General features: G+C 41.1%; 1 protein-coding gene across 1 annotated transcript in view; it reads left to right on the top strand.

Annotated features, from left to right (window-relative positions):
- CLMN (calmin) overlaps positions 1-22,227 on the top strand; it is a 104,253-nt gene that overhangs the window by 67,231 nt on the left and 14,795 nt on the right. The window contains exons 2-5 of the mRNA XM_032772063.2: positions 4,527-4,588; positions 12,324-12,419; positions 14,712-14,795; positions 18,723-18,815. Coding sequence (XP_032627954.1) covers positions 4,527-4,588; positions 12,324-12,419; positions 14,712-14,795; positions 18,723-18,815 — 335 coding nt within the window. The remainder of the gene's footprint in view (positions 1-4,526; positions 4,589-12,323; positions 12,420-14,711; positions 14,796-18,722; positions 18,816-22,227) is intronic.

Genomic DNA, 22,227 nt, shown 5'->3' with positions numbered 1-22,227 from the left:
GAATCCTTGATGGAGATGATGGGGATAGGGACGATGCCATTAACAGACAAGGGGAACCAGAAAAATTGCATTGATTGATTCCAGTAGGACTCAAGATTTAACCCCCAGAATGCAGTTTAGTTAGCAAAAGGAAAATGGCAATCTGTTTAACAGATATCACCATAGTAGCCTGGTTTTCTGGCTCTGAGTAGCAGGAGATGCAACCTTTTTCTAATAATTAACATACACTTAATATCTCTGATCCAGTTCCTGCCATCCTGTAGGATGTAGCTGTAGGCCAGGGAGGAATTCCCAAGGTTGCAATAACGCCACCGTTTCTCTGTAGCCTCTAGGGACTTTCCTTCCCTTTCAGTTATTACACATAATATTTGCACCAAGTCTGTGTACTGAGGTGTGGTATTAGAGTACAGCATTTGTCTCTGAGTACTCACTTGGGCACATCTCCCATTAAGTTGAATAGAAGTCTTGCCTGAGAGAAGACTGAAGATTTGGCTCTCTGAAAACAGCCTTGTGAGGGTCAAAGTTTCACATCTTGAATTTTTGTTTGTCTTTTATGTTAAGGTCAAAGCTGAGCTTGACCCCTGAAACTCAAATGTTAAACCAAAACCAGAATGCTGTAGCTTTACTACCATCTAACATTATGTCCCTAAATTCAGCACTCACAGCAGGCATTCTTCCTTTCCAGCATTTGCACTCGATTTGTGTGCAGGCTGGCCATATGGTGTGTGTAATTATTCTTTTCTAATGCTGTTATTGCTCTCTAGTTGCCCAGTAAACCCAGCACAATTTCAGTAAACTGTGTACATCAGGGCAGAAATCTTAGACTTGACTGATTTTCTGCACCTTTATGCAATGGTAGGTGCAAAGAAAAAAGGTTCCTTTTGATTCATGGAAACTGTATAAAGTTTATAGAGTCTCTACAACCCTCACAAATGAAGAAGGCTTGTAGAGAGGGGAGGCTGCATCAAAACTGGGAGGTCCACAAAACTAGAGGAGAAAAATACTTGAGGCACATGTCAGTAAATACCTTTGTGGAACTTTCTCCCATTAATTCTCCAGATCAGCATATGGACTGCATAAGCTGTTATATTCTTTTCCCAGTCCAATTACTGCTACGCTGTAGCACTGGAACATCACATAGGTGATTAGTGTGTCTCTGTCAGGGTCACTGTTCTTCCTCGTAGCAGTTTTGTGCTCAGTGATTCTTCTCTGTAGAAATTAGGTGCGTAATTTTCATATGGTTGTGGGCAAAAGCATGAACATGCCTAAGTATGTAAATCATCTGATGTACAAGTTGGATTTGTGTGCACACATCTGCATGTGTATATGCAACCCAGACTTGTGTGCATCGCAGGATTTATATAGCTAAATTAGGTGTATGTCATACTGTATGCTGACTTTTGCAGGTACCCATTTGTAACATGCAGCCTGCAGAATATCTTTTATTTACCCTAGAAATAGTGATGCACAAACTGATTGGGATAAAATAGAAACTGACCTAAATTAAGCCTCTTCTGAGTTAGAAAATGTTAACTTCCCTTCTTCCATCTCTGACTTTTGCATGCTTCTGGACTACCTGGTTTCACCTGGGGCAGAAATTCCAGAATACTGTTCTGACAGTATTTTCTTCCGAACTAGAATTGAAAAACACTAATCTAGTCTCTTGATATCTTCAGTCTTTTTCTAAACCAAAAAAGATATACCCCCCTCACTATGTAGGACAACCAGCACATAGCCTGGGTATACTCAGTTTCCTGACCAGATATAATGCCATTTCTGGTGCTTGACTGGCTGTCAAAAGAGGGGGAGGCGCTGGAAGCATGTGCCATTGTCCATACTTTATATTGAGGCCTGCAGGTAATACATGATACTTTTTTATTGATATTCTAATGCCGTAAATGTGACCTTTCAGTTTCACGTGTAAGGAGCTTTTGAAAAACTGTGCACATACTTTCTGAAATATTTTGGGGAAAAAAAGCCAATAGCAATAATTGGTTTGGCATTTTTTGTGATTTCAAAAGCACTTAAAGGGTAATGAATTTCTTTTATTCAGTCCTACATAAAATCAGATTTTACAGAAATAAGCTGATTTAAAAGGCTTGAATGGCTGGCAGTGACAGATACAATTCACACTGAAAGCTCAATTCCTATATGTCATAATAAAAAAAAAATGTGTGTGTCATTAGAGGTTGCTGACCCTTGAATTAAAATGATCAAAAAGCACAATATTAAAATGTGATTTACGGAAGCTACTGCTTAACCCATCATTAGGCAGACCAATAAAAACAATTCAGACTTCTCCAGGACATGATTACCCGGGAGGTAGGTTAGCTATTATTTTCTTATTGCTAAAGGAACAAAATAATTTAAATATATTTGTGATATGCTTTTCAAGTAAGTTGAAACACAGCATGACTAGTTTAATATGGTATTTTTGTTAGCAAGTTGTCAAATTTCCTTCATTTAAGTGAAAGCTGAGAACCACTTGAGAATAACTGTATGCCTGAAATGAAAATATTTTCTCTTTAATCTCTTTCATTTAAAAGAAATGTGGATGTTACTTTTTATAATAGTAGGTAAATAGAAAGCAGGCAAAAGTATGACTTTTTTTTTTATGCTGTCTCTTTTGTTCAATAGGGAAATGTACCATTTGCTGAGTCCTTTTACATTAAGTTGTAAACTCTTTTTGTGGCGAGGACTGTGTCTTCCTAAGTACTTGTACAACACCTAGCGTGATGGGACACTAGTCCTAATTGGAGCCTGTCGATGCTATCACAATAGAAATAATAATAAATTCTTTGAGGGAAGTTGGCATTTTGATGCAAAATACAATAGCTCAGAGGGTAGGAAGATGAGTCTTATCTAATGGTTTAAATCAAGATGGGAACATTTCCCTAAAAGGTGTGTAAATCAAACTTTTTATAATGAAACTCATGCCCATCATGACTCAGACCTATAATAGTGACCGATATTGTTTCTTTATACTCCCCCATCTGCTATGCCTTGTTTTATACTTAAATTATAAGCTCCTGGGGGCAAGAACCATCATTTTGTTCTGTTTCTACATTGCTTAGCACAATGGAGTCCTGGTCCATGGCTCGGACTCCTAGATACGATTACTACTACCACTATTAGTTTTTGGCCAAACCCACAACTGATGTCAGTTAGTATAGCTCAGTGGAAGCCAGTGGTGCTATGCTGATTCACACCAGCTGGCTCTTTATCTTTATTCCTGCTAACTTTAGCGACTAAAATTTGCTTTTATCTTAATGGAAATAGATTTAGTTCACGTTGTTAATTTAGGTTTTAAATATATAAAGTTAATAAAATCCAGACTACTTAGTCTTCTAGTATTTAGAAATAGAAAACACTTGTTAGGTAATCAAGAATATCTCTCAGTGAGTGCAGGATTTAGTATCCTAATATCAGATAATAAAATCATACTACAGTAGATCTTAGCCTGAGCCTGTCTCTAAAGCATCTTTAAAGGGGTAAAGGCTTCATTCTAATTTTTTCATTACCAAAACCAAAAATTCACTGTTCATAGCAACTACATGTATTCTTATTTTTAAAACAGTTTAGCTCATAACTGAAGTAGCAGTGGCTAGTCTTTCATTCATGAAAGCTTAAAATGGAGAGAAACTAATATTCTCCATCTTGGAACCTTTTCCACAACTCCCATTTGCCACTCATATAAAGTGTCTAGACAGCCTATATTCACTGCATCCATTTTAGGCTGACATTGTACTCCCAGCAACAGACAACATCTCATCATGGCAATAATAGAAAAATACGTCATCATAATAGGCTGTAGTGTTTTTCATCCATAGATCTAACATAATTATCCTTACACTTTTTATTGATGGGGAGACAGAGAGAGGTTTAGCACTATTATTTTCAAAATGCGCATGCAAACACCGTGGAGCATCATGCCACCCTGAGTGTGTCCGGGTCCTGATTATCCCACAAGTTGATCTGTGTGAATGGAACTGTGCTTGTGCAGAGCCCTATTAACTGGAATAGAGCTCTGTGCACACAGAAGGGTTTACCTTTATGAATCAGCTGCTAGAATCTGGGTCTCTATGGTTTTATACCCATATGCTTCAGAATGTAGCCGTAAGTGGTTTGGCTAGTGTCACATGCCGAGTCCATGATATTCATGCTGAGTGGCGGGAGGCGTAGCTTTCCCACATACGTGCCTACCATCTCAAATGACTATGTATTCACAGTGGCTGGCCCCTCATGCCACTGCAGTGACACTCTATTTTTAGCATGCTAATTGGATCAGAGCTAGCACAGATATGCCTTCCTTGAGCTGGGAATTACACCCGCAACTCAAAGTGTAGACATACCCCATGTCAGAGCCTGGAATCAAACCAAGGTCTCTTGACTCACAGTACTGTGTGTGATCCACTGGCCACACAACTTCTTTATTGTATGGGGTTTGATTATTTTTTTAATGCATTAGAAACTGCTGTGAATTTTTCCTCTTCTGAAAAATAAATCATCTACTTTTTTATTTGTAGTGGAGAGGGAAAATGTGCAGAAGAGAACCTTTACCAGGTGGATAAATCTACATTTGGAGAAGGTAAGGCCAACAAATAGTTTTGTCCATTTGTAAAAATAAGAACTGTTCATACATCTTCCATAAATACCTCCATACTGAGATATATATATACACATACCTGTCTGCTGAAAACATAACTTCTGCCTTACCCAGGCATATTTCTTGATTTCATGTTGTTTATATATACTGTTACAGTAAAGAGTTTTAGATTACAGCGTGCCTATATAAAATATAGGCCTGATCCCACTACCTTCCTTTTGCTGGGCTGGTTCCTTAGGTTATACTATACTGGAGCCTTGAAAAGAATGATTCTCCAGAAAAGAAAATGGTTATCAACAAAAGAAGAGTTAAAGCTAAAATTACACATCTGTGGTGTGAAGGAAAAGTGGAAACTGGCTATATACTGATATGTAAGAACAACACAATGTGAAAAGAGTTTAAAAAGTGTCAGAATAAAGACTCTGGAAATTCAGGATTATTCATATTTTAAAAGAAAATAAATAGCGAAGTTGAAATTTTTCTTTATTTTGTGGGGAAGGTTGAGGGCATGTTCCTGTGTGGGTGAAAGGCACTTCTCTTTTGCTCTGATTTCGTTGACTAACTGAGTTTATTTGTTACATGTGTATGATTATTTAATGCTGTTGGGTAGTCATTATGTGATTAAATGTAATTAATTGTTAGCGTTAGGGCACATGGAAATTTTTGCGTAGATTTTTATTGTCTTTTTAAATCTAAAGAAATAACAGAGAAATAAATGTGTGTGATTTGGTTGCTCTGGGCATCACATTGGGAAATACATAATAGAAATTTAACAGTGTCCTTTTCAAATTGGATTAGCAAGTCAGAGTTCTAAATGTCAGGTTTAAGATACATGCGTTCCTTGGAACATGGCTCAACCCTTCATCTCAGGTTGATAATTTACATTCCTTGTGTTTTGTTATTTGTGGGTTGGTAAGATGAGACCTTAAAAATGAGGTCTTTTCTGCTCTCTGTAGATATTAAAGACCCCATGGTACATTTCATAGTGAGTCATTTGTCTCAATCTCCTCTGTATCTCCCCCCGCCCTCCTCCCCCCACGCACACTGTGCTTTGGATCTGATTCTGCAACTCCTACTCACATTGAGTAGTAGTTTCTTGCTTGAGTAGTCCCACTGAGAGTCAGACTACTCTCAGGAGTAAGCGCTACTCCATGTGGGAAGGTTGCAGAAAAGAAAATTGTTATGACTAATGGGGCAACAGTGTGCTCAGTGCAGCACAAGACACACAACTAAGTCTCTGCCCTGAAGAGTCTTCTATCTGAGGGGGCTAATTATACTCCCATTGGAGTCAATGGCCAAGCTTCAGGAAGTGCGGGATTGTGCTGTATTTGTGTACAGTTTTTGGTCTAGTTGCCACAATTCCTGACAGAAGTGGCCGCATTTCAGTGGTGGTGTGTAAAGAGCTTTCAGATAAAAGACACTAAATATATTATTTCTTAAGAGTTTTGCAGTGTATGTTACTGAAGAGATGAAAGGATCTTCTTAAATCTCATTGGAAATACAGAATAAGATTAGCAGTGATGTTTTGACCGAAAGACCTTTGGGAACAATCCACATTATAAATAGAAAATGCGTAATTCCTTTGTGAATTAGGCTTCAGGATTTTAAACTAACTGCAATTTGAAGGCTGTCAGAAATGCTTGCTGAGCATCTGGGTTCTGAAAAAGTTCTTTAATTTACAAAAGGAATTAGATCATGAAAAGGCTGCGGGGTGCTGTTAATTCTGCCATACCAAGCACATCAAGTCTTAGGAACGTTATGGGCACGTGGAGTGTTTTCTCTGGATTACTTACAATTTTTTTTTCTCCCCTGCTGCAACAAAGCAAAATCTCTTTGACAACAGCTAATGTCTGCTGTTGATGACGCTAGGTTTGCTGAAACTGTCAAAGTAAACATATTGAACTGAATGAGAGCATTGCCAGAACACTTCATGATGATGGTGAGATTTCCTGAAACCGAGGATATGAGTAAAGGACGGGTATTTTGTTGCTTTGCTTTTACAGGTACAAAACACTTCTTTCAAGTGTCTTCTGTGACTTGGTGTGTCCTTATTTTCCACAATGCAGATTCATAGACTTTAAGATCACAAGGGACCATCATGATCATCTTCTCTGACCTCCTGCACATTGCAGGCCACAGAACCTCACCCTGCCACTTCAGATCCCTAACTTCTGGCTGAGTTACTGAAGTCCTCAAATCATGGTTTAAAGAACATAACATAACATAAGAACGGCCGTACTGGGTCAGACCAAAGGTCCATCTAGCCCAGTATCCGTCTACTGACAGTGGCCAATGCCAGGTGCCCCAGAGGGAGTGAAGCTAACAGGCAATGATCAAGTAATCTCTCTCCTGCCATCCATCTCCATCCTCTGATGAACACGAGGCTAGGGCACCCATGTCTTTACCCTTCCACTGGGCTAATAGCCATTTGATGGACTTAGCCATCATGAATTGTATCATTTCCCTTTAAACGATTGTTATAAGTCCCCAGCTTCACAACCTCCTATTCATGACGTTAAGGTATGTTCCACAAGTTGACTCGCGCGTGAAAGGCAAGAACTTCCTTTTATTTGTTTTTTAAGCCTGCCTAAACTATTCAATTTCATTTCGGTGACCCCCCTAGTTCTTGTTAATATGGAATAAGGAAATAACTTCTTCCACTTTCTCCACAATTCGCCTCGATAATTTATTACCTCATCATATCCTCCCTTAGTCTTCTCTTGTTTCAAGCTGAAGAGCATAGCCTCTTTAATCTTATCCTCTGTATGGGACCCTCTCCAAACCGATAAACCTTAATGATTTAGTTGCCCTTTTCATGAACCTTGGTCATAGTTAATAGAATATTTTTTTGAAGGTGTGATCGAGACCAATTCTGTACACAGTACTTTCGAGATGTGGGCGTACCATGATTTTATTAAGGGCAGAAATAATATATTCTCAGTCCCTTATCCTCTATATCCCTCTTTCTTAATTGATTTCCCTCCTAAACATTCTGTTTGGCTTTTGACCCCTCTGCCTGCACTGCGTGCGACATTCTTCAAGCAGAAAACTATCCATGATGTAGCTCCAAAATCTTTTTCCTGACTGTTGTAGCTAAATTAGCCCCCCATCATATTGGATGTATAGTTGGGGTTATTTTTTCCCCAATGTGCCTTATACTGTTGCATTTTATCCACATTAAATTGAGATTTGCCATTTGTTGCCCAGTCACTTAGTTTGTGAGAGTGCTTTTTGCGAAGTTCTTCACAATTCTGCTTTGTGTCTACACTACCTCTTGAGAGTCATTTAAGTATCTATCTGCAAACTTTGCCGATCTCACTGTTTGAACCTCTTTCTCCAGACATTTATGAATAAATCGCCTAGATAAATAGAATTTGGTTTCTCCTCACTTTTGGCTCATGTCGCTTTATATCGAGAGTAATAGGTTACTTTATCCTGTGACCGATAACCAACTATACCTACTACCCTCAATCCGTCTCCCGCCGATCGGCCGGCGTGATACGGACTCCTACACCCTACCAATATTTCTAACTCCTTCCCTCCCTCCTTCATCTGAGAATCTACCATTACTGACTCTCATCCCTCTGCATTCCACTCCTCTGGCCGACTACTCTCCTCTCTCTGTTCTCCAACTACTTTCTAACCCGCGTTCCTCAGTGGCCATGCACACTAGTACTCTCAGACCCCCCCGCCTTCCCTTGTTATACTCACCCCCAATTACGGACAATTTTGTGTTCTTTTTTTTCTACCTTTGTTTTTTTTGTTTTTGTTTTTTTTTTTTTTTTTTTTTTTATTTTTTTCCCTATTTCTTATTTATTTCTTTTATTTCTTTTATTTTAATTATTTTTATTTATGTTTATTTCTTCATATTTCTGTGTATTTATTTTAAAGAGTGCCTTTGTTTTGAGGACCTTGTCAAAGGCTTTCTCGCGAAATTACAGTACACTATGTTCCATACTGGATTCCTTTTCCACATGGTTTTGTTTTGACCCTGTTCGTATAGAACTCTTAGTTAAGACACGATTTTCCCTTTTCAGAAACCATGTTTGATCTTATTGCCTTCAACAGTTTGTTTTCCTTATGTGTTTGACATATTTTTATATCTTATACTATTTTCTCTTTGTTACTAATTTTCTCCCACTTGTTTTATACGCTTTTTGTTTCTTCTTTTTTTTGGTTTACTGACGTTTGTTAGAACTTACCGGTCTTTCTGTAATTGCGCCCGGGATCAACCTCTAGAGCCCTTTTTAATATAATTGGCGTTACATTAGCTAACTTGCAGTCATTGGCTGGTACCGAAGCCCGATTTAAGGACAGGTACAAACCCTTCAGTTAATTGCTCCGCAAACTCCCATTTGAGTTCTTTCAGAACTCTTTGGTGTGCCATCGTGGTCCCGGTGACTTGTTAATGTTGAATTTATCAATTAATTCAAAACCTCCTCTAGTGACACTTAGTCTGTTACAGTTCCTCAGATTTGTCACCTACAAAAGCGGCTCAGGCTTTGAGAATCCCCTAACATCCTCAGCCCGAACACCTTCCCGTGAAGACTGAAGCAAAGAATCCATTTAGTTTCTCTGTAATGACTTTATCGTCTTTAAGCGCTCCTTTGTATTGATCGTCAAGGGCCCCCACTGGTGTTTTAGCAGGCTTCCTGCTTCTGATGTACTTAAAAAAAATTGTTATTACCTTTGGAGTTTTTGGCTGGTCGTTCTTCAAAACTCCTCTTTGGCTTTTCTTATTACACGCCTTGCACTTAAGCGTGGCAGTGTTTGTGCTCCTTTCTATTTGCCTCACGAGGATTTGACTTCCACTTTTAAAGGAAGTCTCCTTGTTTTTTAACATCTTCACTGGCTTCTTATATGTACACTCGTTTTTAAGCCACGGGCTGGCTCTTTTTTAGCTCTTCTACTGTGTTTCTTAACATTTGGGGTATGCATTGAAGTTTGGCCTCTATTATGGTGTCTTTAAAAAGAGCCATGCAACTTGCAGGATTCACTTTAGTCACTGTACCTTTTAACTTTTTTTAACTAACCCCTCATTTTGTATAGTTCCCTCTTATGAAATTAAATGCCACAGTGTTGGTGCTGTTGAGGTTTTCTTCCCCCCACAAGGATGTTGATGCTATTGTATTATGGTCACTATTTCCAAGTGGTCCTCGCTTATAGTTACCTCTTGGACCAGCTCCTGCGATCCACTCAAGATTAAATCTAGAGTTGCCTCTCCCCTTGTGGGTTCCCGTACCAGCTGCTCTATGAAGCAGTCATTTAAAGTATCGAGAAATTTTATCTCTGCATTTTGTCCTGAAGTAAAAAGTTCCCAGTCAATATGGGGATAATTGAAATCCGCCACTTCAAGTTACAGAGAATCTACCATTTACGCTCGTTTAAACCTGCAAGTGACCCATGCCCAATGTTGCAGAGGAAGGCAAAAATACCTCAAGGTTTCCTCTGTCAATCTGACTCAGGGAAAAATTCCTTCCCAACCCCAACTATGGTGTCATAGAATAGAACGTCAGGGTTAGAAGGGACCTCGGGAGATCATCTAGTCCAACCCCCTGGTCAAAGCAGGACAAATCCCCAGTTTTTTTTAACCCCAGTTCCCTAAATGCCGCCCTCAAGGATTGAGCTCACACCCCTGGGTTTAGCAGGCCAATGCACAAACCACTGAGCTATTCCCTCCCCGCTAAAGTGATCAGTTAGACCCTGAGCATGTGGGCAAGACCCACCAGCTAGTCACCTGGGAAAGAATTCTCTGTAGTAATTCAGAGCCCACCCCATCTAGTGTCCCATCACTGGCTGTTGGAGATATTCAGTGCTATCAGTTGCAGATCAGCTATATACCACAGTGGGCAGTCTCATCGTACCATCCCTCCATAAACTTAGCAAGATCAGTCTTGAAGTGACTTAAATGTTTTGCCCCCCACTGCTCCCCTTGGTATGTGTCCAGTTTTGGGAGCAGCTGGTTACTCACAACCCCCATAATGAAGGAGTTGGGGATGCTCCGCACATTGCAGGTTTCGGTCCTTCTTGTGTTGGAAGTTATAAAAGAAGTTTTTGGTTCAAAGTGGGTTATTGCTTTAGAAACTAATATCTTTCTCAGACCCGTGGGTAGTGTTGAATTTAATAGTTTTTGGCTGCATGGGAGGAAGACTATTCACAAAAAGGCCCAGTTCCAAATTGCCAGAAGTTGTGCTTCATCAAACAGTAGTATGCAACCCAACCAAAGAAGTAAAGAAGTGTCTTCTTAGGGATGAATGAGCAAGTGATGCCCAAACGGAAGGTAATTTCTGCAGCTGGGACTGACTCTGGAGGAGTAAGCAGATTTGGCCGTGTGCCTCACAATGCACACATCATGAGACACCTCTGTGGGTGGAGAAGATGGTTCCCTTTGGAGGGCTTTGCAGGAAAAGGAGAGCTGCTATATATGAAATTGCCATGTCATTTTAAATATATTCAGTATATTTGGAAGTATAATGGCACCAGGGGAAACTGTACAACATAAGCAACCAAATTCTGACATTGACCTGGACTGTAATCTTCTTTATCCCAAGGTAAAGCAGGAGTAACAGCACTGATGTCTACTAGAATGTCACTGGCCTAAGAGATTAGAAGCTGGCCCTTGGCCTATCCAGTACTTACATAAGGCCGAGCCCAGAAGTCTATATGGCTAGAGTCTGTTACATTGATGTAAATCTGAAATAACTCTATTTAGATTCCAACATACTGGTGTAATGAGATCAGAATCTGGCCCTCAGTTTTAGCTCAGACTTTACTTGGGCAAAACTTCCAAGTTTTGGTCTGAAGTAAATAGGGTGAAATTCAATAAGGGCAAATGCAAAGTACTCCATTTAGGAAGGAACAAGCAGTTGCACACATACAAAATGGGAAATGACTGCCTAGGAAGGAGTGATGCGGAAAAGGATCTGGGGGTCATAGTGGATCACAAGCTAAATATGAGTAAGCAGTGTAACACTGTTGTAGAAAAAGCAGACATCATTCTGAGATGTATTAGCAGGAGTAAGTAAGACACAAGAAGTAATTCTTCCGCTCTACTCTGCGCTGATTAGGACTCAACTGGAGTGCCACATTTCAGGAAAGATGTGGACAAATTGGAGAAAGTCCAGAGAAGAGCAACAAAAATGATTAAAGCTCTAGAAAACATGACCTATGAGGGAAGATTGAAAAAATTGGGGTTGTTTAGTCTGGAGAAGAGAAGACTGAGACATGGTAACAGTTTTCAAGTACATAAAAGGCTCTTACAATGAGGAGGGAGAAAAATTGTTCTTAATCTCTGAGGCTAGGACAAGACGCAATGGGCTTAAATTGCAGCGAGGGCTGTTCAGATTGAGCATTAGGAAAAACTTCCTGACTGTCAGGGTATTTAAGCACTGGAATAAATTGCCTAGAGAGGTCAGTGAAGATTTTTAAGGGCAGGTTAGACAAACACTTCTCTCGGATGATCTAGATAATACTTAGTCCTGCCTTGAGTGCAGGGGACTGGACTAGACGACCTCTCGAAGTCCCTTCCAATCCTACGATTCTGTGATTCTATAAGAAGCCTCCTCGTGCTACAGTAATGCAAATAGTAAAGAAGAAGAAGCATCCCTGTTTTGTAAAGTTCCACATATTTCCTTCAAAAATAATGATGATTTACCAAGTCCTGCTTTTAAAAGATTATCCAGCACTGTCCAGATAACACTGCTTCCTTTCCCCACAGTGCAATCCTCCTCTGGAAGTGAAAGATTTGTTTCTTGATATTCAAGATGGGAAAATCTTGATGGCTTTGCTGGAGGTCCTGTCGGGGCAAAATCTGGTATGTATACAAGGATGAAAAACCTGTACATAGTATGGAATTATCCTTGTGTGGGTACATGTGTGAATGTGTAATAGGCCAGATTCTCCCTCGCACAGCAGAGCAGGGGAGAGAGTCACATCAGTGAGCCCAGTATAGTTCCCTTATCTGTGGGTTGGCCTGCTGTGGTCTAACTTACCCCCACTGTCATGTGGTCCTTACGGGACCTTACACTGGTGAGGGACCAGCGTAAACTCCTTTTCCTCACAGCAGTTTTGTGAAGCTTTTATTAATGTTTGTAAAGTGCCTGGAAACCTTCTTCAAATGGAGATACTGTGGAAGGGGCACAGTATTTTTGGTAGCGCTGTATCTTTTATTTATAAATTATAGTTTTATTTTTTGGTAAATTTCACTAAACCAAAAGATCTGTGGCTTAATGCATGTGATTTATTTTCTGAAGTAGCCCTTGGTTTCAGTCTTGATACCTTGGTTCAGATTAGTTCAATCCCTCTGGTATGTGGAGCTATATGTTTCCAGATTTTGACCTTGCTGGCATTTATTACCTTGAAAAACTGTGTACAAAGTTCCCAGTGCCTGGAAAATAGAAACATCTGCTATAGACATGAGCAATCAATTACAGATGATAATCCTCTGCCCACTTTAACTGCTTGGTAGGTCTTTTTGTTCATACTTGCTAAGTACCAGATTTGCTCCTCTTGTCTGGATATAACCCTGCTTTGTAAGTAAGAGGAGAAATTGGCCCCATGATCCACTCCACATTACAGGTGTAATTGTGTTCTCATAATCAGCTGGTGAAACTTCCATCTGAATTGGGTACTTTTTGCATGAGAGTTGTTTGCACACTGCAGTTTTTATGTGTCAGCAATTTTGTGTGTCCATACCTGCCATCCTGTCTAACTGGGTATGTATTAGTGCAGCCTGGGGAAATCTGTGCCGCTGTCTCACACTGACTCAGCAGGAGATAGAGGTCCTCAGGGCATGCACACAGAATGGCATGAGCAACCTGTGTAGCAATGCATCCTGGGATGTCCTACTGCACAGGTAGCCTGGAGGAAAGAGAATTGGCCAAACTGATTACCCAGGCAGAAGTCTAGCTACATAACAAAAAACAGTACACCAGACTGGAGTTACAAGGCCGTGGGGCAGCTAGCAGCTTGTCTTCACACTTCACTGCTAAGAAAGGTGCATTTTTTACCTTGTGGTAACTGATGTGCATGAGCTATCCTGAGGTAAAAATACAATGAAGACAAGGCATTTAGTTTTATCATGAGATGAATGTGTCAAGGTCAACCCCTGGCTGTTTACCTCATGGTAAAACTACAGTGCTGGTCTTCATGTGTTTTACCTAGGGCTAGCTCATGCTCATTAGTTACCTTGAGGTAAAAAGTGGGGTATTTTTAGCAGTGAAAACAAACCCTAGATCTCAGGCAAGGGTGAAATGCTGTTAGTTGCCACGATTATTAACTAAATCTTGACCATATCATGTGCAGACAAAACCTATTTGGAACCGGTCATGCCACTAGTTAATTATAAACTTGGTTAAAAGATATAGTGTAGACCAGTTTTTCTCAACATTTTTTGATACCGGGGACTGGCTTACTGCCTTCGTAAACTGTGTCAGGGAGGTAACAGGGACTGGCTCTAGTCCACTAATGGGTCACAGAGAAACACTGGTGCAGACAAAGCCTAAATCAGGGGTCCCCAGTGTGGTGTCCGTGGGTGCCATGCCGCCCGCCGGGGCGTCTAAGTGCTCCCATGTACTGGCCGGTGGACGAGTATCTGCCGAAGTGCCGCCAACAAGCTGCATCATCCAGAGGCATCGCCGCCGAAATGCTGCCGATTTTCAGTGGCATTTTGGCAGTGACGCCTCTGGATGACGCTACTTGTTGGCGGCATTTCGGCGGCAATGCCTATTGATGTTGCTGCTTGTTGGCAGAATTTTGGTGGATGCTTGTCCACCGCCACAGTCCTCCACCAGATGAAAAAGGTTGGGGACTACTGGCCTAAATGATTAACGCACTAAGCTATGCACTGGCCCTTTTTCATAACTGATTCTATCACTTTGCTAGCCACTGAAGTGAAGACAGTGAGGATGTAGGGGAAGGGTCAGGGTGGTGTTTATGATTTTTTACATGTGCACAATGTCTTAGAGATTCTTAGATTCTGAGACCAGAAGGAACCATTGTGATCTGCTCTGTGCTTTTTTTCTTCGTGTTAAACAAATCACTTAAATAATCCAAAGTGTTCCTCACTAGTCTGCATTTTAAAACAATATGTATTTCTGTTTTCTAGCTGCATGAATATAAGTCCTCAACCCATCGTATTTTTCGATTGAACAACATAGCTAAAGCACTGAAGTTTTTGGAGGATAGTAATGTAAGTATTTCCAAAGCTCAGTCTCAATTTCATACTTTCTTCAGTATCTCTGCAAAGATAATTGCACCTAATTTTCTACACAGCATGCTCATAAGAGGAGTGCACTGACTGAAAAAAGTTGTGCCGTGTTTAACAGCAAGGCTAAAATACCACACAAAAATGTAGAAGAACACCTACAGAGTCTAAAAAACAAGGATTATGTTTTCATTTTATAATGTAAGGATTAAAGGATCAGGAGACCAATATTAAAAGAAAATAACTAGAAATTCAAGTAATCTTTACTGAATTGATTCTAAGTGCCTTGATTTCAGTTACTTTGAAGGTAATAATTGACTTCTTTCTTTTCTGCTTTGATTAAAGGTATTTTAAGTATCACAAGTTCTGCATTTCTCTACTTAATTGCAGCAGCAGCTGATCATGAGTCCAAGGCAGGAGAAAATTAAATCTGGAAAAATTAGATAGTAAATATATAACTTTTGCAGTCAAAATAGTTTAAGAGCGGACTTTCTTCTCGTGCCACTTTTTACACTAGTGCAATATCACTGATTGAAGTGGAGCTACTAATTTACACTATTGGCCCAGTATTTTAAAAGGAAATAATCCACATAGATTTTTTTTCCTCCAGATTTTTTTTACGTTCAGGTGTTATGGATGTTTTATGAAAATATTCTCTACTGCTTATAAGATACAACATGGCAGAGAGATATTGGAAGTGATGGTGGAAATGTCCAAGTCCCATGCTACACTTTCTCTGTCAAGATTCCTGTATATCACATGCCCCAACTCTTTTTAATAGGTAAATTAACCCTATAATAGTGAGACTACCTTTAAAGTGTCTCATGGTGAGATGGAAGGGTGGCAGCATTTTCATCATACTGCAGACCTTTCTTTCTTCAACTCAGCTAAATCTGCAGCTTCTCAAATGCTGCACCTATTGGCCATTGTATAGCTTCACCCCTGTGCTAGCTGTCTAGCACAGATATAGCCGCTAACTTTATGCTGGAAGCCAGTCGCTACTTGTCTACAGTCCGACCACCAACCGAACTCTCCTTGCTGTTCTGTGTCTCTGCCCTCCCATATACTGTGTCTCTTCTGTTCCACTCCACTGCTGCCCAGGAGCCATTTCCCTAGATCTCCCACTCCTGAATACTGGGCCAAATTTTGCTGTCATCTATGCTGGTGTAACCCCATTGATTTAAAAATATATTCTACTCCAGATTTAGAGCAGTATAATCAGGCTCTGTATATTTAAAAACAGCACATTAGTAGCTTGTGCAATAGGTTTCATTAAAAAAAAAAAAATTAAACAGAAATTGCCTTGTCACACTGTCTCCCGTGTTACTCTCTTCCAGTGACTATATGCACAGAGTAGTAGGCATGAGATGAGACAAATTAATATGGAGTTATGTGGCCTCCTATTAAGTGGTGGAACACAGAGGATTACCCCATAGCCTTAAAGAGCTCTTGACAATCAGTGTGTATACAAGAAGAGTGAAATAATAGAAGCCTGTACAAAAGGTTTCTTAAAACAAATACCTTTTTTAAACAGTAAATTCAGTGCCCTAATTCTTCTGTGTTTAATGTATGTTATGCACACCACAGAATGTGACTAGGTTAAGAAAGGGAAAGACCAAATCATGCAGTCCTTAGTCCTTATTAAGGCAAAATCCTATTTCTTTAGTGGGATTTGTTGCCCATGAATATTTTGCCTCAGTAAGGACTGCTGGATCTGCAGACCATCTGCTCCCCTTCCGTGAATGGAGAGGATCTGGGCTGTGGGAGAAAACGCTACTTCTGCAGTATACTCCTTTGTCACTGACTCCATGGCAGCTCCTCGGTGGCATCTCTGCAGGGTTAAGCTTTGTGGATACAGAGAGGGCTGACTCGGGAGATGACCATCTTTGTGAAGTCATCCCCCTCCAGCTTTGCAATAAATACACAAGTAAGCCCATCCTGGCTGACAATTCAGTCACAAAGCCAGTCAACACCAAGGGACAGACTGAAAACACCTCTCTTCCCATGTTGCTCCACCCACTGATAGCGCTAAATTCTACATATGCTACTGTCATCACAGTCTACACTCACCCTGTTGCTAAGGGCTGTTCTATGTCATAGTCTGTAACCCACTTACAGAATCTAAAGGCAGAACAGAGTGAGTAGAGCTTTCCTGAGGCACAATCAGCCTTTTAACTGTCAATTTGACAGTCAAATCTATGTTGATTGTTTCCATAAGAGCGTAGGTGGCTAAAACCTTACAACTGAATGTCATCTGTACGGGGATGGGTTGACAAAGGTAAGCAGCAATGACAGACAACAGCTGATAACTGGAAGCAGGCCAACAATAACCTCAGCTGAGAGCTCCCACCTTAGACAAACTGGCATTTAAAAAATGCAATAGGCCTAAAAAATTATCCCATACCATCTATTTTGTTAGAAAATTTGAATCTTGAAGTATGACAGCTAGAGGAGTCCTCTTACTGGGATAGCAAACTATTCTGTAAAACACAGGTTGCAATGCTATTTTAATCTTCTTTCAGTTCAAACCAAACTGGGAGTGAAGGGTGGTGATGACAATGTTGGCAAAATGCCTTGGCTACATGGAGCTAGAAGTTTATTTATTAAACCACAAATGGGGTGGAACCTGTCACAGTCTGCAGTTCTGTAGGGTAGTGGGATAAAGTGATTCACATGAATGACATTTCTGAGTGATAAATACAGACTATATACCTGGCTTTAACTCAGTCAGAAGGTCATTTGCAATATTGACAACTTCCTTGCTTCCTGCTCTGCTACTTTGCCAACAACAAGGCAGCATTGTCTAAATGAATAATATCCTGGTAGTGTTATGTGAAAGAAACCACAATGTGGGAACTTTGAGGTCTGCTAAGATTAGGCGAACCCAGCAATTATTCTAATTGATCTTGTCAGAGATCAGTGATAAACTCTTTAAGAAGCCATAAGGTAAAGTGTGGGGAAGGGAGATGCATGTTAAAAAGAAAAGTGAAGTCTTGGGAAGCTTTATTTTCCTTTGGACAGAAAGTGATTTCAGATCACATTACCCTTCCCTCGAGTTTATACTGTATTTAATCCAAACTGTCTGAATTTTGAAGTGGTCTCATTCCTCACTATAAGTGTAGAAAATGTAATGAGATATGCAGACCCTTTGAGGCTTACAAGTGGAATCCTTCTGAGCCAGAACAAGCCTGTTCCAAGTTTGTATGGAAGAAATACCAGTATGAGAGGGAAGGAGATGCTGACACTGATGGGGAGGAAGTAAAGTCTCAGGGAAGTGGTACCGTGTTTACATTTGCTGTGCTGACCCTGGCTATAGGAACTGAGGCTGGAAATGAGCAGCGTGGGCTAGGACTTACCCATCTCCTTCATGGTGAGAGGCAAGGTTGACTCTTGGTAGGTCCAAGCTCTCTTCTGTCTCTGAGATCCATGAAAACAGGGTGGGGCTCCAAGCAGCCATGTGTATAACCCTAATTCCTGGTAAAGCTTGCTGGGAAATAGGGAGTATATAAAAACAGCATCTTCCCTGCAGATAAGAGAAATCTGGTAGCCCAAGTGGTCCTTAAAGAAAGGAGTAGGCCAGTAAATGTATATATTCCTTATGATGTCTAACTTTTGCAGTCGTTTTCCTTGTAATGACTTTAGGACAGATGCCTCTGAAGAGTGTCCAGAACAGCTCTGGAGACTGTGTGCAATATTTGATGCCTTTATGGACTGGTTTAAAAAAAAATGTTACCCAGTCAAGGACAATTTTTTGTTAGCTCATTCCAAGAACTGACTTTCTTGGGATGTAGAAGGGTTCTGTGACTGTCCTATGTCTGGGTTTAAGCTGATGCATTTTCTACATTTAAACTGTGTTTCTTATGTAATCCATGTATACAGATCCTCTTAAGCTTATAACCTACTTTTCTATAGGTAAAACTGGTTAGCATTGATGCAGCAGAAATAGTGGATGGAAACTCTTCTCTGGTACTTGGACTAATATGGAATATAATCCTGTTTTTTCAGGTAAAACCATTTATATGCTGTAATCACAAGAGAACTACGTCTGTAAAATCATTCTGTTCCAGCAGAATACTGACCTCAATCCATAAAGACAGAAATAAAGCACAGGGGGATTGATCGTCCTCTAACTTACATCAGTTTTATACCTAGTATCTCAACCCTGATCTAGAGGTGTCACCTGTGGTAGTGATCTACAAGTCTAGGAGCCTGACTTCATCTTCCAAGATGCACCATGGTCTCTCCCAGTGGCTGAACATTGTGGGATGCATTGCAGAAGCTCAGCTACAGAGAGGAATTGGTGCATTACAGAAGATGTAGCCTAACCAGGGGGTAGGGCCCAGAAGGGAGAATGGGGGTTGAGGGACCTTGAACTACGAGTACAGTGAAGCAACACAGTTGCTAAGGACTTGTCTACACTACAGGGGCTACATTGGCATTCACCTCTCTGAGTAACAGTAACTAGGTCAACGTCAACATTGTTCCATAGACCTAGCTGTGTCTATGCCAGGGGTTAGATCAACACAGTTGCAGTACTTAGCATTGTGATTCACACCCCAGTGACGCAGCTTTGTTGATCTACATTTTAGTGTAGACCAGGCCTAAGGCAGATGGTAAAGTTAATGTTGACCCAAAATGAAACCCTTTGTTCTGCTTGAGTGATTTTTCTCTGTGTAGTGCATTTCAGGTTGTGCATGTGCTCCAAGCACCCAGAACTGGACATTTTTCCCTAGCAGTATTCATCTGGTTTACACAGGCACCCCTACTCTCCTCCTGCTCTACAATGTAGGGACAAAGGGGGCTGCTGGAGTGCTGCCATCTTAGTTCCTTCTCGCCTCTTGTGATCTGAGATGGAGCTTCAGTGTCCATGCTGACTTCCTCAGGTTCTCTCTATAAATAGTTTCTTTAAAAAAAGTCTATGTTTAGTTTGTTCTTTAATATAGTTACTTAGGATAGTTTTAGGGATTTGGTTCCCTAGTTTGGAACCCACCCACACCAGGATGTATCTCTTCCCCCACATCTCGAATCCAAGGAGAACCAGATTGCAGAACAGTATGCCAAAGATCCCCGGCTTTAAAACTACGATATGTGCCACAAGCCCTTCTGAGTCACAGACCATCACAACACCTGTCTCTACTGCCTGGAGGAAGCACATATGCCATCCAGGTACAGTACCTCCAGGTTGTTCCCAAGTAGGACTAAACTCTGAAGATTCTTCCTGGAGGTGAGAACAGCCTCTGACCATACAGATTGCCTGTATATTGGCCTGAAGAAGGTAGAAGAGGCCCCATTCTTCAGTCCTGGGTGGTTCCAAGACTTCCACCCCTCTTTTGGCTCAGAGAGACTCTAGAGAGCAGAGCCGGACAGACAAGTGGGAGGGAAAAACACAAGGGCTTCCCCAATAGCAAGAGGAAAGGTCCCCCCCCGACACCCTCTGAGAGGAGGCAGAAGTCCACATTCCAAACCAAGTCATTGGAGCTTCATGCTCCAGAGTGGGATGGTCTGGTACTGAGAAGGGCCGTACTGGGATTTCTTTGAAGGGCAAGACTTCAGCTCCTTCCAGTTCCAGGGTTGGAACTTGGGCACCAAAATCTACAAAATCAGTGCTGCTGGTGCCATCTTCCTCAGTGACTTGGGTTACAGAAGTGACTTCATTAACTTTGGCTTGTTTCTTGGCTCCAGATGATCTCTTGGTATTCCTGGAACCAGAATCCCCTCAGCTTTCCAGAGCCCTGCACCAAGTACTGGGGCTTCAGCTGGTACTGAGCTCCTTATGGTATCTCTCTTCACCCCCAACCTTGAGTAGCAGTTAAGCCAGACTTGCACCGGTACCATCAACTAGCTATGGCAGGTTGTGGCCGCCTCCTCCAGTACCCAGAGCTCCTCCACTGGATCTGCACTCCAAATCCTCAAGTTGGAAAGGACTATGACTGATGCCCATCTCCAGAATATGCCCTGAAGGGTTCCTAGAGATTGTCAGACAATATGTCAGGAATCTTCAGCATATTTCACCTTTTAACTGAGAATTAGGGAAGGATTTACCACACCAACCTAGTCATGCTTCATCTGAGGGCATGGTGTTTGGATGAAAGTTGGAGTTAGAAAAGTCTATTTGTCTGATGTCTGGGCAATCCTGAGCAGTAGTAGGAAGGACTCTACCAGGAAATGTTATGAAGCAAAGTGGAAAAGATTTGTTTTGATATGACCAATGAGGAGTTTCCCCTTATAGACTAAGAGTCTGAATGAATTGGATTACCTGCTGTCCTTAAAATCCATGGTGGTGTCTATTAGTTCCCCCAGAATACACCTGCCAGCCATCAGCACCTTTCATCCACTAGTAGTTACCTAGTCTGTTTTTTCTCATCCCGTCATTTTCCACTTCTTGAAGAGTATGATTAGGCCTTCCCTCTAGTGGCTAAACCTGTTCCACCCTGGAACTTTAACTCAGTTTTATCATCCCTGGCTAAATTGCCATTCAAGCCTCTAGATTCCTGTCTGCTACATTTCTCTATGAAAGTAGCATTTTCAGTTGCTATCACATTGGCCAGAAAAACTAGGGAATATGGGGCCCCCCCTCCCAATACAGTTTTTCTCAAGGATGATGTATCCATGACACTGCATCCAAAGTTCTTTCTGAAGGTGGTGTTGGACTTTCATCTTAACCAAAGTATCCACCTACTGGTGTTTTACCCTAAACCTCACTTTACCGGGGAAGAAGTGGTGTGGCTCTCAACGGACATGCCTAGAACTCTTGCCTTTTATTTCCAAAAGACAAAATCATTTCAAAAGTCTCCTAGGCTGTCTATATCATTGGTGGAACAAATGAAAAGAGAGGCCATTTTCTCCCTGAGGCATCATAATGGATCTCAGGATGCATCCTACTCTGCTATGAGATGAACAATATCCCTCTCAAAAGCAATGTGAGAGCACATTCAACAACAACTCAGGCAGCATGGGTAGTTTACCTCAGAGATGTCCCTACTGACATCTACAGAGCAGCAGCTTGGAGTTCTGTTCACAGCTTTGGTAGACAATATGCACTGGTGGAAGCAGCAGTTTCTGATACTACTTTGGGCAGGGCAGTTCAGTCTGCAATCTGAGATTTCAGTGCCTGAAATCTTAAGACACAACAGATTGCAGACTGAACTGCCTTGAAAGAGACACTCTTTGTGCACTGCACATAGGAATAATCACTTGAAAGTGACTCAACTTGCAGCAGCTTGAGTTCTTTGACATTTGCAGTGCACTACCCACCCTCTTTCTCCACTGTCTGGTCACCCTCTACCTGGAACTGGTGGTAGAGAGGGAACTAAGATGGCAGTGGTATGTCAGCCTCCTTTATCTCCTTGGCGTGGAGTGTGGGGAGACCATGTGTGGCCCAGATGAACACTGCTAGAGAAAAATTTCTGGCTTTGGA

This window comes from Chelonoidis abingdonii, chromosome 4, assembly GCF_003597395.2.
Source record: "Chelonoidis abingdonii isolate Lonesome George chromosome 4, CheloAbing_2.0, whole genome shotgun sequence".
NCBI lineage: Eukaryota > Metazoa > Chordata > Testudines > Testudinidae > Chelonoidis > Chelonoidis abingdonii.
This window is presented reverse-complemented; position numbering and strand designations above follow the sequence as displayed.